The 23,814-nt window shown below is 42.4% G+C and overlaps 1 protein-coding gene across 2 annotated transcripts in view; it reads right to left on the bottom strand.

Moving 5' to 3' along the window:
* Positions 1–8,197: 8,197 nt before the first annotated feature.
* KIT (KIT proto-oncogene, receptor tyrosine kinase) overlaps positions 8,198–23,814 on the bottom strand; it is a 78,326-nt gene continuing 62,709 nt past the window's right edge. For both annotated transcript variants that reach the window (XM_079990001.1, XM_079990002.1), the window contains 13 exons: positions 23,560–23,750; positions 23,274–23,380; positions 23,047–23,173; positions 22,141–22,245; positions 20,922–21,032; positions 19,136–19,277; positions 17,957–18,045; positions 17,506–17,633; positions 16,090–16,212; positions 13,470–13,581; positions 13,242–13,341; positions 10,814–10,919; positions 8,198–9,515 (listed from right to left, as the gene is read on the bottom strand). In XM_079990001.1, coding sequence (XP_079846127.1) covers positions 9,390–9,515; positions 10,814–10,919; positions 13,242–13,341; positions 13,470–13,581; positions 16,090–16,212; positions 17,506–17,633; positions 17,957–18,045; positions 19,136–19,277; positions 20,922–21,032; positions 22,141–22,245; positions 23,047–23,173; positions 23,274–23,380; positions 23,560–23,750 — 1,567 coding nt within the window. In that variant the 3' untranslated portion in view covers positions 8,198–9,389. The remainder of the gene's footprint in view (positions 9,516–10,813; positions 10,920–13,241; positions 13,342–13,469; positions 13,582–16,089; positions 16,213–17,505; positions 17,634–17,956; positions 18,046–19,135; positions 19,278–20,921; positions 21,033–22,140; positions 22,246–23,046; positions 23,174–23,273; positions 23,381–23,559; positions 23,751–23,814) is intronic.

Raw genomic sequence — 23,814 nt, 5'->3', positions numbered from 1 at the left:
ATGGAGCTGATATTGGAGAAGAGACAGAAGAGAGGTGGGTACAGCTATGCCATAGATTATGTATTTTGTGGTTTTATATCTTGATTTTATTCTGTGAACCACCCTGAGACCCCCGGGTATAGGGCGGTATATAGATAATAATAATAATAATAATAATAATAATAATAATGGATCCACAGCTCTCTCTTTCTCCCAATGTACCATGGGAAGATTAACAGGATTTGCATTCAGGTGAGCTAGAGCTAAAGTGAAGGCATAAAATGGAGAATAACTCATGAGGAAAGGTTCACAAATAGTAGGCAATGACAAAATCATCATCATCATTCAGAAGAGGCAATGGTCTGCTGCAATATTTTCCGGAGAGGAAAATCACAAGGGTTTTTGAATAACGCTAGTACAGTATCAGGAACAGCCCTTAACATTCCTCCAAACTGCAGATGCAACAATTGTTTGTTTTACGTCACTTTCCGAGCCCTTAAAGCAATGATGTGGCCTTGCTATGCATATGATAGTCATGTGCATCGATTAGAACTGTGGCACTTTTATCTCTCAAAACAACCTCGCTCATTTTCTGCCACTCGCTGATGTCAGTTCTTTTTCCTCTAAGCAATGCAGGCAGGGGCCGAGCCATATGACGGTGGTTTGGTATTCTTCTAACAAACCTTTCAAAGCAACCACTGTTCAAATGCTCCACTGTCTTTAGATGTAGTGCATGAAGCAGTAGCAAGAGGGAATGAAGAGTCCGTAAACAGCGTTGCAGCTAAAAACTGCACATCTGCTACTTGCTTGGTTCTCCAATGACTTAATTTTTTTTAAAAAAATGTGTAGGGTTGTATTTTGTGTGCATGTGCACATGTGTACTTGTGTGTGTGGTGTGTACAGCAAGACAGAGAGATCCTTGCTCTGAGGAATTAACAGTCTAAAAAATTAATACAGGAGAGGCAGTAGGCAAGATTACCGCCAGATGACGTGTTTGCCTTATTGTGCGCTTCTACTTACCAGTAGCACAAAACTTGAAAAATCCCGATACTGTTTCTTGGCTCTCCAAGACCATGGCAAATCACATATGTAGAACAGGAAGGGTGGCAGACAGCCATGCGCTTACAGCATTTCTGACTTTCACATGTGTTAAAGCCAAACACAATTTTATACACAGCAAGCCAGAGTCACAAAATTTATAAAATTGTGCAATGATTTCTGAAGAATGTCTGGCATAAAATTGTATCCAGGAGATCCCTGTAGTTCTTGAATAGCTGAAGTTCACAGTAAACAGCATTCTGTCCCAATAATTAGTTTCTGTAAGAGCACAAATCTGCTTCTAGAGTGGAGTATTTATTTATTGTTAAAATGCCCAGTTCTGTTGTTACACCAAACCATTGTTTAGTGTTACAAGAATGTGTCCCACGTCCACTGGGCTTAAGCACTCCCCTTCTTCTCCTTTAGTGCTGCTGCAATGAGGTGATTGGAAGCTTCTACTTACGTTTTAGAATAACAGCAGTTTAGTGTGTCATCCGAATCCTAAACTGTGGTTAACGTTAATCATGGTTAGCGAAAGCAAGATGACTTTATAAATATACCACCAATCAGTTAAGACTAACAGCAATATGTCTGGATTTTGAGGCACAACAAAGTTCATCTCACCACAGATGGAAGAGAAAGATTCTGAATTCCTCCCGTCAGACTGGAGAAAGAGGAGTAGTATATGAGTTTGGCAAGAGGCTAGGTTCATCCTTGGAATGCTAAACATTGATTTAGCCTAGCATCCAAACCAGCCCTGCCTTAACTGTTGTTTTGAAATGAAAGAACAAATAAGTGTTTATAATTTAGCAGCAAGAAACTTGAAAGAAAAGATCATTGTGTTAAGCCCACATAGTGAATCCAATGAATTAGGTCCAGTGTCTTCATGCAATATTGTCAAATGGAAAAATGCATTGGGTCAGAGAGAAAACAAAAATATAATTTGCTATATACACGAAGAGAGTGTTGGAGATAAACTGATGTTAAAGATGACCATATGTTTGTGCTAGAGACCTCCAAATCCTATTATATGCCCAAGTTTGGATTAAGTAAAAAACCCATGTGCAGCAAAAAAGGAAAAAAAAAATCAAACAAATGGTAAGATGTAGGAGTAATCATGTTTATTGTTTGGGTAGATGATTCTCTTCCAAGCCCTGTTGTTTTGCCCGTCTCATAGCTACTAATCTAATTTTCATGCCTTCTGTCTCCTCCATCACTGTGTTTTCAAGCCTGGGTGTCTTAGTGTTTCCCCTTTTCACCCACAAGTAAATATATAGCTGACATATTTTGTAAGTGGCTTGACCTAGTTCTAACAGATTACTATTAAGTACGTGTTAATGATAATAATTGCATATAACAGTCACCAATGATGGGATATTATTGAGTCATCTGATTTAGCACGATTGCAGCTTTTTGACTCTGGATTTTTAATGTCTTCATTTGCAAAACTGCATTTTTAAAACTCAGAATGGAGTCCTAGTTAAGCTGCATCATTACCATAAGATGCTTTCTGAGCCACTGCGTTTTTCAACCTCAAAACAGATATGAAGTTACTCTCCTTTCACAATCTATAAACCATTTTGAGAGCAATTTTCCTTATTTAATAGGGGTTGCCATTATGCTTGATTCTTTAATTTAAAGTTAAACACATTAGGCTCCCAAATATTAAAAATGATGGCAATTGAGAGAAGGGAAATTGGAAGGCTAGTACAGGCATTCCCAGTGTGGAACATCTGTAAGGGATGGAGAAATATGGTACATGACTGTTCACTTCCAGCAAATGCAAGCTGGTATATAGGACTCCTGGCACATCTAAAAGTAGTGCGGAAGAAGGAATTCATGGCAAACTACTCCTGCTGAAATTCCCTCTTCTACCCAGCCAATATTCACCAGTCTGATGCTATCCAGATGTTGGACCACAACTCCCATCTTCCCTGACCATTGGCTACGCATGCTAGAGCTAATGGAAACTGAAGTCCAAAACATTGTTTGTGTGCACGCCAAAATGGGGGAGACTGTACCCAACTATTAAAAGGTGTACGAGCCCTGTCCCCATAGCTTATATTCGTCAGGGAATAAATCTGAAGCCTCCACTCTTAAGACTGACTCTCTTGAATCTGAGGTCCAAGTCAACCTCCAAACAAGATCTGAAACAGAAAAGGATGGAAGTCTGGAAAAGGCACCAATCACATGGATGCAGAATCCCCCAAGAAACTTTGAGTGGAGAGACCACAAGGGTAGAAAAGGTCAAGAGGAGATTGACTGGAACTTCATTACTTATAATTGCCAACTGCCACTGACGCCTAACTCACGTAAGAACTCTGCCATTCCTTTAGACATCTCCTAGTTTTGCATTATGCTGTCTGGCTTACATGGGCCTGCAGTCAACTTTCAGGCTAGCGGATTGGTGATGTGGAAAACCTACATGCCAGTGAATGAGGGGTTTCCTCCCTTGTTCTGGTACCTAAAGTACTTCTTTTTTTTTTCCAAGTAAATTTTTATTGTTTTCCTTACATATTCTTTTCCAACAAACCATATTAATGCCATACATTTCCTTTGACTCTGCCGAGTCGCGACTCCCCTCCCTCCCTGCAATTGGTATATTTAACCCCTTTCTGTCGCGCACATCATTCTCACAAAAGTACTATTATACATTGAAGGTATTATGTCAATCCTGCTAGTGTCTTGACCTCTTTACAATTGTCCTTTAAATATTCAATAAATTACTCCAATTATTTTGGTATCTTTGGTCTTCCTGGTCCCGGATCCTCCCTGACAATTTGGCAAGTTCTGCGTATTCTGTCAGCTTCACCTGCCACTCCTGGATGGTTGGTATGTCTTGTGTTTTCCATCTTTGGGCCAGGAGGGTTCTTGCGGCCGCTGTAGCATACATGAACAAATTTTGGTCTCCCATTTTGATTTCCATTCCTATTAAACCTAATAGACACACTTTCGGTCTTTTGGGGAAAGTATACCTATTTTTTTGAGTTCATTATAAATTGATTCCCAAAATTTTTTAACCTTGTCACAGCTCCACCACATATGAAACCACACTGCTCCCTGTATCAGGAATGCACAGGCCAGTCATAGGGTGCTGGTGAATGAACTTAATTCAAAACCAGATGGTTTTGAGTTGGCTTGCATATAATCCATCTCCATAGCTGGTGCATGTTTGTTGCAGTAGCACATGTGTACAATTAAATATGGCTTTTCAATCCTTCACACATTTTTCAGTTGATCAACCATACTATTGAGCCTTTCCCTACTCTCTTTCACATTGCAGATCTCCAATATAGGTTTTCAGTAAGCTCAAATAGACCATAAAAAAGCAGGTTGATTAAGCACAGGGCAACGATGGAACTAGCAAAGTATATCACAGCACGGCTATGAATGAATGTATATTATTTACACTTTTATTTAAACTCTTTTAACAATACAACTTTTCAAACATCCACATATTTATACATACAGCTGCTTTGCATATATATATATATTTATATAAAAATATTTTTCAAGAACCTAAAGGAGTTGAGGAGACATTATTGCTACAAACCTGAAAATATCAAGCTGCTGCAAAACTAATTTTTCAAAAAAAAATTATAAAAATATAACTTTTCAGAACATTTAAAGGAATAAAGTCTTCCATCTAAGTGCCAATGAAGTACCGCGGTGTGGAAAATTATTATGCCTTCCAACAGCTATGGGAGCCAAAAAGGTGTTGGAAATATCCTTAGAAGTTGGGGTCAGGTGCAGGATAGAAGCCAAGGCTTCCCTATTCTCAGAACAGGAAGATGACCTGCATGTGCAATGGGAACACCTGGTGCATTTCGGGAGAGTTTCCCTTCACAGAAGAGAATGGGAAACCCCTGGATATGTGGATTTTGGACTGAGCCCTTCTTCCCCCAAACTTCGGAAAGGTGCAACAGCGTAAATAACTCCAGTGCAAGTGTCTTCACAGTGGACACTGGCTAGCAAACATCTCTAAATAGAGCCCCAAGTGACATGGAGGAAAATGTAGCTATAGATCAGATCATACAGTAAAAGTGAGTGGTATTCAGTGTAATTTGAGGAATCTTATCTTGCATTTGGGTGAATAGCTACTTCTAACAAAAGAATGTAAACTCAACAAAGGAGTGCTGAAATAACAGGGTGCTGAAATGCTGGTGCACTATAAATAAATAGCTATTTCAAAATTGGTCTATTACCCACATGCCTTCTTCTAGATTTTCACTCCTTTGGGGAAAACTGGATCTTTTAGAAAAAAACAAAGCATGTTTAAGCATCTTTTTATGGTCTAGGACATTAAGGATGTATTCTGGAACAACAGTAGCAATATCGTTATGCCATTCCTAAATTTACCTGCCTGCTATACTTTGCTTGGCTCTAACATGAAAATCCACAAACCTCAAGCAAGTTATTTATCAAGTGTTGCCATCCCTGCAGTACATAATGTCACAGAGGGATAAGCCCTTCTCCAGGACGTGGTTATGTGGGCCTCTACAGAAAGCTTTCACGGTTGTGTAGAAAAATGCAACCAGGAGATACTTGGGGAAGAATAAGAAGGGAAAGAAAAGGACTTTTACAAACAATAATCACGTTAATGGTAATAAAAGCTGTGAAAAATGAGCAGCTTTCTTCAGAAGGTACCTAGTTCATACCATTAACACCTTGCCTAGTCTCTGATCAGCATTACAAGAGCTTTACAGAGAACATAAAACTGTATGTTGTGTAATGCAAATAAGACATATTTCTTCACCAGACTGAGAAGCAGTAGTCAATGGGGACACAATGACACAATTATTTTGATCACTTGGAAATAGCCACCCAGCAGAGAATTTTCCTCTTCCTGGCATATGCCGTGGAAGAAATGGGATGCAGAGACCTTCCAAAGTAGATGAAGCTATGAAAAATAATTAAAACCAACCACAGGACAGCCACTCACAGGTTACAAAATATAGGTACATGTACATGAACGTGAACATATGCATTCAAAAATGAAGCATGAACATAATCTTCTCCTTCAGCCCCACCCACCCATGCCCCAACGTATCTTCTACCTAGAATGCAGAAGCACCAAGAGGGGGACAAACCAGGTGAGAACTGCCACTCAGATGTTGCTAGACTCTTTTCTGCCATTTCTGCTCTTTTCTGCCATTGGCTATGATCATAGGAACTGGAAATCTGGAGGGCCACAGGTTCCCCACCCTTGTCCTAAGAGGTGGCCCAACATCTCAGATGCTCAAGCTGAGGTGCTACAATATTCAGGGTCTTTCCATTTCCTTCTGGTCAAGTGGTCTATTTTGCTCCAGGATTTGAATTGTTATGTTTTGCTTTTTGCTTGCATTTCTAACATTTCTGGGGTTGGGAAAGTAATGGAAATCGATTCAGATATCTGCATTTATTCATTTCCAAACATAAACACCTATTTTCTAGAATCAGAGCTCTTGATGTCTGGCATTATATATAATATATACAGATAGATACATCCAGCGGCGGAGGAAGCAGAACCGGCACCCGGGGCAGGGCAAACCACCTGGCGGTGCATGCGCACGCCATCCGTATGGCATATGCGCGTGCCGTATGTACGGTGGCAGGATCCTCTGCATGTGCCTGCAGCGGCAGCGGTTGGGATCCCGCTGACAGTGCCATATGGTTTGTTTGGAGGAAGGCACTCAAGAGATTAACATATCCGTATCCACCCCCAGCAAGCGCACACATGAAGAAAAATGCCAGGCAAATTCAAGTGCATTGAAATGCAAGCGCGCGTTTGCCTCTCCTCTACGCCCCCCCTCACCCATGAGGAAGAGAAAAGGGCAAGACTTTGTACCTATTTTAAAAAATCTGCAAAAGCAAATGGATCCTTGTTCTCCTATTCCTCCAAGCAATGCCAGTGCAGAAGGAGCTGCTGGCTAAGTGAAGGAGACTCTCTCTCTCCTGTTTCAAGTTTGCAACTCCTCAGGGATGGAGGAGGAGCCTCTTTTTTTGCTGCCATTTTCTCCTGGCCCTGAACTGCCCACACCGCCAGCTGCACATGGGAACAACACAATCCAGCCCAGAGAAAAATAATAATAAAAATTTTGAAATGCAAACAATTCGGGAAGGAGGGAGGAGAGTCAGGCTAAAAGCACGGGTTGTTTTTGGTTTGCTTTGGGGTTTTTTTGGTCAGCTACGTTTGCCCCGCGTATCGTCCACTTTGTCAAAACACCCACCCCCCCCAACCTCAAAATGCAAGCAAAAGGAAGTTAAAACAGCAACAAGGTGCCTCCTCCACCGTGACCATTTCTACATAAAGAGAATGGAATTGGAAATGGAACGGAATCGGGGCATGGAATGGGTATGGAGAAGAAAAGGCAGACCAAACATTTAATTTTCTTCCGTTTGAATTCAAGCGAGACTTGAAATAAGCAGAGACCTCTTCCCCGAAAAAAGAGGGGTCCCCAGCACCCAAGGGCTGAAAGCAATGGGAAGACAAGAAACGCTCTCGCAAAAAGTTTCTCATGTCTCTTTCACTGAGTGACAGATGCCTAGACAGATTTCTCTTTGTTCCTAAAGAAACAGGAACTCACCCTCTCCCCCCAATAGCACGCGTTACCCCGGCTTTCCTCCAAACAAATCCATCCCCTCCCCCCAAAAGCTGTCATTTTACAAGCACTTGAAACCAGGTTTTATTTCTGTGGTGGTTTTTTTAAAGAAACCTAAATTTACAGAGTCCAAAATCGCTAGGGGTTTTTTTGTGGGGGGAAGCAGATGTGGGGAGGAGTTTGCAAAAGAGAAAATTGGGAAAGTTGCCATTTTGGGATCAAGAGGGAACAGAAGCATGTAAAAGTAAAAGAAAGCAGGTTTGAGAGGAGAAACCTTCAAAAACTTAAAAAAAAAAGGTTTGTGTGTGTGTGTCCTTTAAAGAAAGCCAGACCGGGGGGGGGGGGGGCAGCAGAAGCACCTCCATTCAGAGAGAAAAGGCAGGAAAGAAGTTGGATCTCTCTCGCAATTTTGCACTGAACATTACCGGAGAAAAAGATCTTCTTCCCAACTTCCTCGCCTCTTGCTTGCTTTTCCATAGCTGAGTGCCTGGAAAACACTTCTTGTTCTGCCCTCCTCTCGCTTCTTTCCTTGTGGTGCTTTTTTGTCCCTCTTCTCTCCCACCCACTTCCCGCTAGAATTTTTATTTTATTTTGGGGGGGGGGGGCAAAGTTGAAGTGTTTTTGCAAACACTGATCGGATATTCTCCGTGCGCGCACACACACACACACACACACACACACACGCAAAAACCACCCAGTTCTCAACGAGGGCGCTCCATTCTCTGTACAAAAACTCTTTCCTCCTCCACCGCTCCCCCTCCTGCCCCTGGTTTGCCTTTGAGAAAACAGTCACGGTTTTGCAAAAGGAAAAACCAAACCCCCGAACCCTCTTACAAGTGCTTCCAGCCTTCAGATGCCCCACACGCTTTTGAAAAAAAGAAAATGGAAGAAAAGTAAGAACTCCAAAGTTTTGCCGAGCAAAAAGAAAGAGAGGGGTGTGCGTGTGTGGGAGCTGCACATCTTTGCCGGCCAAGCCGAGCAAATCTTGTCCTCTCCCTGCCTCCTGCCTATTCCTCCAGGCTCCAGACAGGACTCAGGAGTGGGGGCAACGGCATGCCGACCCCCCCAACGCAACTCCCAAGTATCCAGAGCCAGGAGGGGGAAGATGGGGAGAGGAGGAGCTGCTCGCCGACAGCGAAGGGTGTAGCCGCAAGGGAGGCAAGGCGCTCTACTCTTCGTTTCTGGCCTGACAGCAAGAATCGGCACTGTGCCTTTAAGAGGGAGCCTGCAATTTCGCCACCCCCACCCTCCTACCCAGCGCAAGAAGTAAAAGCCCGATAGGTGGGAGAGGGAGAGAAATGTGACCTAAGCTTGTAGCGTGCAAGAGAGGCCATGAGACGCTGCCACGCGGAGGATCCTTTGCCCGTGGCTGCAGGCGCGATGGCACCCCCGCAGGGTGCCCTCTTGTCACCCCTTCAGAGATTGCACCCGGGGCACTCTGCGCCCCCCCCGCCCACCTCTTCCTATGCCACTGGATGCATCTCTAATCCATACCAAAGATTTTAAACAGGTTGTTTTCCCACTCCCAAACCTGGTTCTACACTACAAACACATTTAACATAGCAACTATACACAGATTCTAGCAAACAGTGTAACAACATTGTTAACCGTGATGGGTAACCTACTTTTGTTTTTAAACAGCATGTGATTTTCAAAAGGGGGGACAGGGCAAGAATATCACTGCAATGTTCCCACTACCCTCAGCGTAGGAGTGAATACGCTGCGAACAACCAGTAGTCATTTCGAAAACAACAACAGTAGTTTCTTCATCAAGGCTGGACGAGTCTCCTCTCAAGCAACTTCATGCGTGAGCAAGGGCTGAGTCGATGAAGCGCTGCTGCCAACCGAATTTATTCTCACCGAGTGATCTGGAGCATTTCCTTGAGTGCAAACGCCACTTGTAACGTTTGAGTAAATCTGGAGAAAGATTCAAGAACGTGATCAGTACTGAACGACTGCATTGACAACAAACTACCTGCCCCATGGATCGCCATTACAAAAACTTGTGTCACGACCAATTGTCTGTTGTTGGATTTTGCTCCCATTTACAATTGTAGAGATACAGTGTTACCTCGGGTTAAGTACTTAATTTGTTCTGGAGGTCCATACTTAACCTGAAACTGTTCTTAACCTGAAGCACCACTTTAGCTAATGGGGCCTCTTGCTGCGCCGCCAGAGCACGATTTCTGTTCTCATCCTGAAGCAAAGTTCTTAACCTGAAGCACTATTTCTGGGTTAGCAGAGTCTGTAACCTGAAGCGTATGTAACCCGAGGTACCAGTGTATCCCTTAACTTACTTTATTATTTTATTTATTTGCACCTTTGCAGGAACTTCCAAGCATCTTGCCTGGATTTCAATTATCGCTTCACTCCATCTGTGAAAGTGTCAGGGGTTTCTATATGGCACATCTTCCCATCCAGACAAGCATTGCCGGGGGTTGGACTAGATGACCCTTGGGGCCCCTTCCGACTGTACAATCCTATGATTCTAAGCTAGAGGCATTTTTGCAATTAAAGGACACCTTCCAGCCACACACGAAAACTGGATCAGAACCAGGGCTCCATTTTGTCCATAGACCTGAGGTTCCCCACCCCTGATACAAACCAAAAATGGCTTTCAATTTTGTTCCATTTTTTTTTTTTTTAAGTAAGCTTTGGATTTAGTAAAAAAGCACAGTGAACATCATTAGATGGCAACATTCGTAGGCTTCTCTCTTCAGTCTAGATTATTTGATCTCTTTTGATCCGTAAGGATCTCCAGTGTGACTTACATAAAGTTTAAACGTGCCTTGGAAGTGCTTCCATGCCATCTAACTGCTCTGGGGTCACCACTCCACAAACCCCAATTCTCATTAAGAAACTGTGGCTGTTCCCTTCCAATTTTATCCCACTTGCTCTCCCTGATTTTTTGGTCAGTTGTCTGGCTGTGTACTTCCCCTCTACTCTGGAATTTCTGCAAGTAGCCAATATGACAACACAAGGCTTCTATTTTTGAGCCAAAATCTGCCAAGTGCCATTCCTGAATCAAGATATACAAAAACAGGAACGGTATTTGGTGACAACTTTTTTCATTTCTCCTCTTTCAAGCAACTGAGAAAGGCATTTAATGCAGAGGAAACTGGGGGGAGACCCATTTACGGCGTGTAACGACATTAAACAAGGGCACTCAGCACCCATCTCCATCAAGAAGGCAGATTGAAAGGCTCAGTGCTTACATGGTTTGTGGTATCTGAAATCTGCTGCTCAATCAATTGTACAATTTGCTTAAAAGTCGGCCTCTTCACGGGGTCAGCATCCCAGCAGCTCTTCATTATCTCATACCTGCAAATGCGGTCAGAAATTTATCAACTGAGATTTCAGCAGTCGGTGAAATGTTAAGTAACATGTAGAGCAACGATGAGCAATATGGCATCAAAATGCATGCTATTTTACTGCACAGTTTTTAAAGCAAACCACATTTACTGGAATAAGTAGAAAGATTAAAAAATATAGTGATTGTGTGTGGAATCCTAAAAAGACAACAGCAACCTGGTGCTGTATGGTGGCCTATGTCCTCAGTTCCGATCTTGCCTTGCCATATATTTGAGAAGCCCCCAATTATATTCAACCATGCAGGTACTGTGAGTTGATCTGCCTTTGTCATCAAAGGACAGTCTATGGAACATCTCAACTTCTTTCAAAACCTATCTCTCATAGACACCTCACTTTTCTGCTATCAAGTAGCCCTAGCTCTTTTTTCCCATCCCCATTCTTTATTTAGTGCACCTTCTCCATTCATGCCCTCTGCTTCTGAGCAGAGACGCTACCCATCTAGATCTATATCCATGATCTAGCACACTGTCGGTGGGAAATAAAGAGCAGGACTTATAGGAACATCAAATCTTGAAGACCCTGCTGTCAAGGTCATCTGACATGCAAGACGTAACCGGCTGGGGTTAAAGCCTCAGCGCCTAGGGCTTGCCAATCGAAAGGTCGGCGGTTCGAATCCCTGTGGCGGGGTGCGCTCCCGCTGCTCGGTCCCAGCGCCTGCCAACCTAGCAGTTCGAAAGCACCTCCGGATGCAAGTAGATAAATAGGGACCGCTTACCAGCAGGAAGGTAAACGGTGTTTCCGTGTGCGGCTCTGGCTCGCCAGAGCAGCGATGTCACGCTGGCCACGTGACCCGGAAGTGTCTCCGGACAGCGCTGGCCCCTGGCCTCTTAAGTGAGATGGGCGCACAACCCCAGAGTCTGTCAAGACTGGCCCGTACGGGCAGGGGTACCTTTACCTTTACCTTTACTATTCATTGTATCAAATTGTAGATTCCAACGGAAGTCTCATAAAGTTCAATGAAAAAAGCAGAAGACCCAGTGGATCAGTTCATTCTCTAGTCAATTCATGCATAAGGTCCATACATGTATAAGTGCCTATTTCACTTGTCTGTTCATAGAGTGCAATAATCCACATGAAGGGTTGTTACAGTTCCACAGAATCCTTTCACAGAGTCTAATAGGTATAGGCAAATAGAAATTTGATTATGAGCACTCTAGAGAATGTACTGATCTACTTGGGTCTTCTGCTTTTTTCGTTGAACTTTATGAGACTTCCATCCGAATCTACAATTTGATACAATGAATAGTATACCTTATTTATTCAAAAGTACAGCCGGTTACGTCTTGTGTGTTTACTGAGTATGTTTCACGTAACCATAGGTTTGTTGTTATTTTGCTAAGGTCATCTGACAGTCATGGCCTGCTGGCTATCAACAACATCCCATCAGCTATGAGGAGAAAATCAAACTAAAACTAGCTAACTTTGGGACACAAAATTCCACGAGTTTGTTTTCTCTGATCATCATCATCATTTGCTTAATTCATCAGTTGTATAGATCTAATGCTTCTGGGATCATGTTGCACCAGTTGCAAGTTTCAAGACAGGTTTGGAAGTTCATCAGCAATGGCTTCCAAAATTTCAAAAGATCATGTGGGGTGTCATCTGAGCAGGACTTCTAGGGGCTGCAGTGTAGTGAGGAGTCCAGTCTATGTCATTTGACCTCTCCAAAATCTAAGTGCAATTGTTCAAAATACAGTGGTGCCTCGCAAGACGAAAAGAATCCGTTCCACGAGTCTCTTCGTCTAGCGAGTTTTCCGTCTTGCGAGGCATTCGTTTTGCAGGGCACCACTGTAAACAAATTTGGGAAGGGGCCATCACCTTAATGCTAGAACATGTGGCCCTAGAGAGCTGGACCACTGCTTGGGCTACCCAGATCAAAATTCACAGATAATGTGCTTCATTTACTCACACTGCCAAATCCAGATTTTCTGGGTGCATGCTTTGGGTCATACTGTGGCTAGATTTTGTTTTTCTATTTTTAAAGAAATTTGAGTACAGATCATAATGCAAACTAATATCTGAATCTTACATGCATGTATGTGGGACATCAATCGTACTAATTTCACTGGGGCAAACTTCCAAGTAAATGAATCTAGGACCAGCAGTTACAGCAGTGATAGGGGATTTTGTAAATATTCAGTTGCAGTTGTAGTTTATTTCATGACTACAACTTTGAGCAGGAGAACACAAATACATTGCTTAAACCAAGAAGCTTAAATCTAGAAGTTTGACATTTTCCACTTCAACGTTGTTATAAATTTGGCCTCTCACATTTCAGCAGGTGCAAATTCTGGAGTAAACATTCTGTATCCTTCCTTAATCCTTTTATAGAACTTGGAATCCACAGGCATTCCAGGATAGGGACTGCTTCCTGTTAACACAGAGCTGTCTGTTAATATATCATATCAGGTTTGGTTAAATGTGAGAAACAAAAGATCCAAGAAGTAATTGTTGTAGCTCTGTATAAACTACAAGAGTTGATAGTCATATGCGTCTTACCTAGAGAGAACAGTTCCCAAAGCAGGATTCCGTAAGACCAGACATCACTCTCAAACGTGTATACACATTCAAAAATGCTTTCAGGTGCCATCCATTTCACAGGAAGTCGTGCCTTTACAGAGAAAGGAAGGGAAAATGAAAAATGAGTGCATTAAGTGGGCGGGCAGGGGCTGAGCCAACCCCACTGCCACTGTAAGACTACATCAGGCCTGATTTGGGTCCACTCACTGTGCTACCTCCAGACTGGTTCAGGGATCTGATTGCTCCTTCAACTTCTGCCCCAGCTGGCTGGACTGCAGACGTGGCTGCATTGCTCCATTAAGCCCCGCCAGCAGCCAGTGATAGGACTGAACAGCTCATTGAAAAAGTCATTCCTATCAGAAATAGCAGCTATAGAGATGGGCATTCATTGCCATAAGACAATGCCACCAAGGCACTGGAAAGGGTTCATTTCAAAACCCTTTAGGTAGGAGCTTAATCCAGGTAACAAAGATGGAAGTGACATTATCACCAAACTCCGAATATAATTGCACATTGTATTAATTAACATTATTTTTTAATATATTAGTGGCCGCATGATAATTTTAGCTTATAAATTTTATTGTTTAATTTCTTAATTTGTATATTAAGGTACTTTTATAGCTCTGTTTAGAGTAGGTAATGTCTTGATAATATAAATGTTTTAAGTTTTTTTGTATCAATCCAGTATATTTTCTTTTAATTGTTGAATGTTTCTGTGTAGATTGCGGCAGCCTTTGGCTATGCGCAATAAAACTGACTGACTATATTCTGAAATGCATAAAACCCACCTAGAGGAAAATCCCTGGCCTTCTTCTACAAAAATGTAGCCAAACTTCTACATCTTTTGCATTTAAAGGCAGCTAAAGGAAAGACAAATCAGGCAGTCATGGCAACCAAACATACTCAGTATTGCCCATAGCAGTGGTGCCTTAAAGATGTCTAGGACTCCCCGCATCAGCCTCAGTCAGCTTGGCCACTAGTGAGGGATGATGGGAGGTTCTCAACAACATCTAGAGTGCACAACGTATTGATTAAAAAAGAGTCACAGCACACTTAGCCATGATGATGATCCTATTTATCCAAATGCTGTTTTATAGTATCCCACGGCTATGCTACAATGTACTTTGTGTTTTTATTTGTTCAGAGTAGTTGAACCGTTTGAAACTGCTTATAAATACAATGAAAAAATCTTATAAAATAGAAACAACCTAAGGCCAGTATCCTAAGAGCTGTATTACTAGTTTTATGGATTCAAGTGGGTTTTAGATATGTATCTTGAACAGCAGGGCTCCAGGCACCCCATTTTTGAATCTGAAGGGACTTTTCAAAACATTTTGTGATATAGCTGAGATCTTTCTGTTAAAAGAGAGTTAAGTCAGACGTCCCAATGGATTCTCCAATGGGCTTGATTAAAGCAGCACCTTGGAAGTCGGTCTAACTGTAGCCTACATAATTCCTAAATGATTACACGTTTATAGTTTTCTCATCACAAGGCAGTTCGTTTTCTCTAATGAAACCCCTTTTAAGTTGGTTTTGGGCATTAGAGAGCAATCTTAGGTTAAAATCACTGCACTTCAAAGGATCACGTTTCATCAAATGGCTGCCATTGTATGGTACAACCACAAGTCATTGTTTGGGTTCAGGAAACCAATTAGTGTTACTGTTTAGTGTAATTAGATGAAGTGGTAGCCTTGAATTAGAGCAATAATCTAAAAGCCACCATATCTTTGATCACCGGAGGATGATTGAATTGTTTTTTGCTGGAGGCAGAGCTAGGTGCTGGCTGCTGTCACTCTTCGGGGTGATTGGAGTTCCCCTAGCATCAGCTTTGATATTATGCCAGAAACAATTATGGAACATCACTAGCTCCTAACAGCTGCAGCCAATTTGTCTCCTGACTCGTTCACACTATGAAACATCAGGCAACTCAGGACACAGAAACCCCTTAATCTAGGCAAATGAAATTCAATTACTTACTGCCCCCCTTGCAAGCTGTTGCCCTGTATGTTAAAAACCCTAGATGCAGATAATTAGTCTGTGGCTTCAGAATTAAACCTGGTCCTCACTTAAGTTTCTTCGCACATATAGATGCTATTAAGGGGCTTTCATACTCTTGTTTGCTTGCCTGTGCTGCACATATTCTGTCATCACAGCTCGTGCCTGAATATCACATTGAATTTTTCAAGGGAAAAAGGAGTGATGGTAAAACTTGAAGGAATGTAATATTCTTTGCCTGAGCCTCAGATGAGTCAGATTCTCCTTATCTCAGGAGACAGTTTCAACCACACACATGGCACACAGGAAGAGATTACAGGTTTAATGAAGAGATTTAGTTGAGAGGAAGTTTATCTGAGGGGAGGCCGTTTGCAACAAGTGAACCTATGACAGAAGGGACCTCCTCCATACCTTCTGTTCTGAAAATCAGCACAATTGGTTTCCACTGTCCATCTCTCCATTCCTATTCTAAGTTGCCCCCCCCCCCCAGGCAAAGGCTATTTGGCACATAGACGCTGACAGGCATGAACTCCAGCCACTAAGAATCAAATGCAGTTCCACAACACACTTCACAGAGGTGCAGGTTGCATCCAAACATACTTACATTTCCTTTGACCACATAATTTGAGTCGTTCCTGATATCTCTTGCAAGGCCAAAGTCACATATTTTTGTAATCCGCCCATGAGTAAGCAGTATGTTTCTTGCTGCCAGGTCTCTGTGAATGCACTGACGGGATTGAATAAAATATATATATATATATATACACACACATATAAATACACACACACCCACACACCAAATATGATTGTTTTGCATTGCACACCACCAATATACAACTGTGCAGAACTGCACTTCTATTATATTTGGGCACCTTGGTCTTAATTTACTGGTCGGAGTCCTGTGGCTATAGCCAAATGACTTTTTGAGGATAGGAGAACCAGGATCTTATTGGATAAAGACTGGATTGTACCAAGGTAGCTACAGTAAGATCCTACAGTTAGTAAGCTCGCCTTGCTTTACTTTGTGTCCGTTTCTATTTCCATTTGATTCCACAAAGGGGGGGGGGGACAGCTTTCCTTCCCTAGTTCTCTTGATTCTGCCAACTCAGAATGTTGTTCACGGCACAGTGACTTGGAGGAAAGGTCCATGGAAATCAATGGAATATGCTTTCAAGTAATGTCTTCAGAACTGGAATGTTTTCCATTGGGGTTTCCACCCACTGCACCTACTTAATCTTGTACACCATGATACAAGGAAGCCAGAAAGGGATGTTCTATGGTGTTGTTTAGTACAAACATTTAGTATGAAGCAGATAAAGTTAGGTGAAGAGCTTTTTAAAAAGTATATAAAAAGGCCGACTGTACAAAGTAGTATTTACGGCTGCCCATAGTATCACCCCAATTTAAAACACTTCCTCTGACTGATGGTCATAGTACTGAAGGCCAGCTCTGCTAATCTACAGAGAGGATTAATAATAATAATAATAATAATAATAATAATAATAATAATATCTTTATTGTCATTGCCCCCTCTCAGGGACAACGAAATTTACTTGGCTGCTCCATCCACCCAGGTAGGGCACTCCACACAAAATCAGAACAACTATAAAAACACTAATTAAAACAATACAGTATAATACAGCAAGGAAGATTAGATGACTTTCAAAGTCCAGGTTTCCCATTCAGGGCCGAGATCGCTCTGGAGAAGATGATGATATTGTGACCTGGGATTGGTAAGCGTCTGTTTCTCCAGGCTGAAGAACATAGCTGATTCCCTGCCCATATTCCACAACCTCTTATTTCCCCATGGGAGGTGTACCTGCTGGGGGAGAACTGTTATTTTACACTCCCAAGGTGGCATGAGCAGGGGTGTAAAAACATCAAGAGCAGGAGGCAAATACACCCCACCCGACAACAGCTGGTTTCCCATCCTTTCAAAAATTACTCAGCAGTGAAAAAGATGCTCAATTTAGTGCTCCTCTAGGTGAACAAATTATTATTTCCCAACTTCTCCACTCACATTTTTGGAGGAAAGGAAGCTCATCCCTTTTGCCACCTGGTAAGAAAAACTTAGCAAGTCTTCAATATCCAGAGCCAGCTCATCATCTTCTAAGATGGCAATGGTGACATCCTGATTAGCAAACGATCCTACGCAACGCAAGTAGGGACAATACATAAATGGATTAATTATGGACATTTGGGAAGATAGCAGTTTTTCTATTAACAGAGCACAGCACTTAATTAACACAGGAATACCCCTAAGCTGCTATTGAAACATGACGCGATTCTGAATGTGTCCACCCAATGGAAAACTGCAAAATTGTTTTCCGTTTTAGTGTAGATTATTAAAGTTCTAATACACTGAATTAGGGCTGGTGTTGCTGTTTTTTAATGGACATGTTCTGATAGGTATGGGCCATTTCAAAAAGGAACTTCCCTTCTTTCCTTTCCAATCCTGCATGAAAGCTTACCTGGCCTTCCAGGACTCCTTTTAGTGGCTTTGGCGTGGATGACCTGAGAAACTCCTGGTTTCATGTCCATGTATTCATCAGTGGCATCACTATGTGGAAAACAGAAGAACTATGAGGTTGGATAATATATGGGGAATCTGTTGGCTTGGGTCACTGGATCCGTAGCAGTTTGTATGATGAGGAGTGACTAAGGTTTTCAGCTATATAGAGAAGATGACCTGAATGAACATATAATTTTTTTATTTGAGAGAGAATTATTTAATCCGTACAGTGGTACCTCGCGTTAAGTACTTAATTCGTTCCAGAGGTCCATACTAACCTGAAACTGTTCTTAACCTGAAGCACCACTTTAGCTAATGGGGCCTCCTGCTGCCGCCGTGCCGCTGGAGCACGATTTCTGTTCTCATCCTGAAGTAAAGTTCTTAACCTGAAGCACTGTTTCTGGGTTAGCGGAGTCTGTAACCTGAAGCGTATGTAACCTGAAGCGTATGTAACCTGAGGTACCACTGTATTATCAACTGTCTCACAGTCTAGCATTCTAGATTGTTGGCTGACAAATTTGTAGTTGTACAGCACAGAACTTTGCCAGGCTGCAAGACAATAGGAAGGAATGTCCAATGGAAACAAATATTCATTGGCTGTGTGGTTCCTAATCCCATACCATTCCCATCATCCCTGGCCACTGGTCTTGGTTGCTAGCGATGATGGGAGTTGTAGTCCAAAAACAGCTGGAGACCCAAGTTTGGGAAACACTGATCTAATCCACAGGAAACGTGGAGACTCAGTCAAAAGTTTGCGAGGAATAATCTGACTGCTCTCTTAAAGGACAGCCAGAATGGGAGTACTAGACAGAATCACAAAGTCCAGGATTCAAATTCCTTTAAAGCTTGTAAGCTTAACTGAGTAGTCCTGGGCAGGCCCCTTATCTTTCAGCCCAGACTACCTCACAAGGTAGTTGTGATAGTAAAATAGGACAGCCTCTGTGTACACCATCCTGAATTCCTCAGCAGAAGCATGAAGTAGAAGAAATGTGATAAATAAATGCTCCCTCCCCTCACACAAAATGAGTACAAAGCTGTGAAAAGCAACAAAACAACTCCCCTCCCAAATGGACAAGCGCACAAAAGGTACACTGTGATTTCCTGGCAATGACCACAAATATTGGCACCACATCCTTACTACATGTGTTCTTTTTGATAGAGAAGGTTCTTGTAGACAGCTGTTTCTTCATGCTTCGGGCAAATAAAAGAATCACGTTTCCTTCTCAGAAAATTCAAAAGGTCACCATAGCAGCAGTATTCTGTGATGACCAGAGTGGGACCTGCAGATGCAGAGGAAGTCAAAAGCAGTGGGTGAGTTTTCCATTCTAGCTCAGGCATATTTAAAAACAGAAACAAACAAACAAACAAAAAGCCCCTCGATTATTTGGCTACATGTACAAAAAGGGGCCATTTCAAATCACACTATAGAGTAGTGTTTCAGCTTGAAAAGTCAGGGTGAAATTACATCAGCGGATTCTCTATTCAGGCACTGAGCCTTATTTCCAATTAAGACGATGTCATTCCCAATTAATTATTTTCACACATCAATAGGGCGGCAGTGTTAAGAAACACACATACACACAAATTAAGTAAGTTCTGTGATAATGGTGCAAACCAGACACATCTGTTTCATTCCGGAGCTCTTCCTGAAGGAAGTTATCTGTTCCAAATGTAAGCTTCTAACATTAATCCTTTTGATTCACTCGTGTTTACAGTAGACTTCTCGCTCTTATAGTAATGTTTTGGAAATTATATAAAATATTATAGTCTTCAATGTAATGGGGGGGGGGAGGGAGAACCATTCAGACAGAACTCTCTACTGAGACAGAAAGCTAGAAGCTCCAGACTTTTCAAATGATTAAAAGGGAAATTTAAGGGCAGAATCAAATCGTCTACAGTTCTAAAGTTTTTATATCACAGATGTGTTTTTCTGAATGCCTGGCTGCCTCTAAGTCATTTCAAGAACCGGATGCCTGAGATTTCAAATATAGGGTTCTGTATCAGTGCTACTTATTCTGGATAGTTCCCTCTCCACTGACACAGAACTGGAACTATTTTCCATAACAGCAATAACTAGAGTTCTTTATGCTGGGTGAGGTATTATGAAAAGAGCACAAGCCTTCTCTTGGGGCTGTGAGGTCTCCTTTTCAGTATCCCAGTCAAGCTCGCCTTCTTTCAGGACACTCTGTTCCCTTTCCCCCTCACCCCCAATGGACATCCGGCGACCACTAAGTGTGCTCAGTCATCAAACCGCCCATTGCTTCCTGCCCTCCTGTGGGTTTTTCCTTCGGTGGGTTTTGTGTACTTCTACAAACCTTGGGGTCCCCCTGAGCCTGCAGATGCCTCCTCCTCTTGTGTGTAGAATGGAGCGTTTGATCTCCTTCAGAGTAAGCAAACACATGAGGAGTAGCAAGGATGGGCTGCTCCACCGAGCTCCCTCCAATGTCACTTGTACACAGTGTAGAGCAGCGGATCCCAATTAGCTAAGTCCCGTGGACCTCCTGTTTTTCAAGCCATTGACCCCCAACTTTGGAAATTTTTGCTATCTCTATGGTAGTTTTCATTATGTGAATGGTGCCATGGACCCCCTGGGGATCACAATCCACCAGTTGGGAACCACTGGTTTAAAGTTTAAGACTGATGCCCCGAAGCAGGGAGGCTCCCAGTGTAATTTGATTTCATCCTGTGAGGACCATCCATGGGAGGAGGCTCTCTGCTTCACACCTTCTCCCTCAAATTCACGGAGGGCTCTGAACTGCTATATGGGGCAGGGCTTGGGGGCACAGACCGCTCCCCACTTCTCCTCATTTGCTTGTCGACACACAAGATGCCTGAATGCCAGAATAGGACGTCTCTCTGTGTGTGAACATTACTAGCTTTCCCCTCAAGCCTCCCCAAACTGAGCAACATGTTGAAAACTGTACCTCCAACTGTACAGGCTCCGAGTAGATTGACAATGTTAATGTGGTTGCCAAGGTAACTCAGGACTTTCAGCTCGGACATCAGGGCTTCCTTCTCAGTGAAATGGGCGCTGGCTGGAGAGAGAAAGATGAGAAATTCTTTTTTTTTCTTTTTTTTTCTTTTTTCTGAATTTTTTTTATTTTCAATGCAGAATCATAACAAAAATTACAAACATTGAATCTAAAATAATACTATACAAACAAAAAAACCTGGAACATACATGTTTTTCTGTTTCTGTTTTCTGTTCTGTTTTGAAAGATGAGAAATTCAGTGGATTTAAAAAGGGAGAAGGGAGTTGCAAAGGAACATGCCATGAGGTGTTCCAGGTTGCTTCCTGGCCCGATGTGCTTTCAGGTCTTCCAAGAAGGCTCTGCTTAAAACTAGGCTTGCCACACTGGTTTCTGATCTTAGGAACATTTACTTGCAAGGGGTACAATAACTGGAAAAAACCTCTATTTAATTCAATGCGTTACAGTGTTCTAACACATGGGATACATTTCTTATGGTCATACACTGTGCTCCATATTTTGGAGATCCTTGGATGGCAACCCCACCTCAAACTTCCTCCTGAAGTTAGGCAAATGGCTACTGGTGTGTGTGTGGGAAGGAGCGTTCCTGAAGATTCATTATGGAATTTCCTTCCCAAGGAGGCGCTTCCAGTCTCACACTCTACTAGTTAGATTCACAGAACCAGAAGGTATACCAGATCATCTAGACCAACCCAGCATTCAATCAAGTATCTACAACGCAGAACGCAGCTGCAGCATCCCTGACAGATGCCTGCCCAGCCTCTGTTTAACACCTCTGACAAAGGAGAACCCACCACCTCCAAAGGCAGCCTGTGTTCCACTCTCAAACAACTTGTACCATTAGGAGGCGCCTTCTAACGTTTAGCTGAGATCCACTTCCCTGCAATTTCCACCCACCAATTCTAGTTCTGTCCTCTGGAACAACAGAGCACTAATGCCCTAATATTTCCTGCATAGCAGCTCTTCAGATATTTGAAGCTGGCAATTTATGCAGGAATTTGGTGCTGAAGGCAATGTGTTTTAGGTGGTTGTAGCGATGAGGTATGGTTTTCATCTTTTGGTATGTATGTAGCTTTGGGAACCCTTGAGATGACAGGGCAAGAGAGAGATTTTTAAATAAGTAAAACTTGCAATGAAGGTGTTGGGAACTTACGTTTGAGCATCTTTACAGCTACTCTCATTGCTCCATCAGGTTTGAAGAGACCATAGGCAGTGGCTTCAACAACTTTCCCAAAAGCTCCTGCTCCAAGAGTCTTGCCTAAAGGATTTTCAGAGTATTAAAAAAACGACAACCAAACATTAAGCTGCTACCAAACAGATAGCAATGCAATTAAAAAATACCTGATCCAATTCCTATTTTTAAAAGAAATTTAAAGCAGGGATAGGCCATTGTAAGATCCAGAAATAGTGTCCCACCGAGTAGCTGTCAATTCCATTATTTCATGAATCTGGGTAGAGGGTGGGGGGCTGCAAATTTGTTACAAAAAGTCCAACACTATTGTTAATATTTTGGGGCCCAAAGTTACAGTTCCTTATTTTCCCTCAGCTCCCCTTTGTTCCGCACATCTGACTTAACCTTTCCCTCTTTGATTCCATCTCTCCTGTCTCTATGTCTTCGCTATTTGACAACAGTTGCAGGTAAAAAAACAGTAACGAAGTACAGTGGTACCTCGGGTTACAAAACACCTCGGGTTACAAACACTTGGGGTTACAGACTCTGCTAACCCGGAAGTAGTACCTCGGGTTAAGACCTTCACCTGAGGAGAACAGAAATCACAACACTAAGCCAAACTTAGTTAAGCTTTAGGTAGTGCAGGAGCAGGAAGACAAGGGGAGAAGTGAAGTGACTGTGATTTCCCTTCCACACGCTTGTTCGTTCTCGGCAAGCCATGGTTACGTGCAAAGAAGGTAACCTGTCTAACCTTGCTCTGAAGAGGACACAAGCTCCTTAAAGGACTTCTTAAAAAAGAAGTACTAGTCCTACATTCCCCATCCCCTTCCAGGAACAATGCCGTTCTGCTGGCACAGAGTTCTATAGGTCAAATACATGTAAACTAACCAAAACTTAGCCGGTTTCTCGGAAACTCCCATTTGTCATCATAAGGAAGCTGCGTGGGATCTATGTAAACATAGTTGTTTCCATTTATTTCATCAACTACTTTCCACTGAACCTCATATTTTGGTTTCTGGAAGAGAGACACAACCATGTTGAGTGCATAAAACCGTGAACGTAGGTAAAGGAAAAAATAAGATTGTGGGTGGTATAACCACATGCATAATTCTTACCTGCAGATATTTGTACACAAGAATGATGACTGTGATGCACATCAGTCCTGCCGCTACTCCAAAGCCAATTAACAAAGGAGTGAAAAGGGTGTGGGTGCTTATTTGTTCTGGAAAGACACACACAAAAGAAGCCTGGCTTAAATTTTTGCATTAAGAGACTTGGCCCTTGACTCATCAAGGAACACAGTGCTTTATGGTATGAGCCAAAAGGTGTGTTCTCCGTCTCAGGGAGATTACAGCATAAACACAGTATGCCGTTTCAAATATCACTCGGGCTGCCAGTTACCTTTAATGGCAAAGTTGAAAAAAGCAGCACTCCTGGCAATGTCGTTGGAAGCTTCACATGCAACAGTGCCATTCTTGAACATGCTGGCATCCACGGTGCTTTCAACAACTATCTTCCCAAAAGGAGGAAAAGGTGAATCTTTATAATTGGTCTTCACGTCTACTGGTGAAATGTTTGGTGAATCTGAACACCTGGAAGAAACAGTTCACCCGGGTGAGCCAACTTGGTGGACAAGAGAGAAAATATCCAGAATGT

The sequence above is a fragment of the Podarcis cretensis genome (assembly GCF_951804945.1).
Source record: "Podarcis cretensis genome assembly, chromosome: 9".
NCBI classification, from domain to species: Eukaryota; Metazoa; Chordata; class Lepidosauria; order Squamata; family Lacertidae; genus Podarcis; species Podarcis cretensis.
This window is presented reverse-complemented; position numbering and strand designations above follow the sequence as displayed.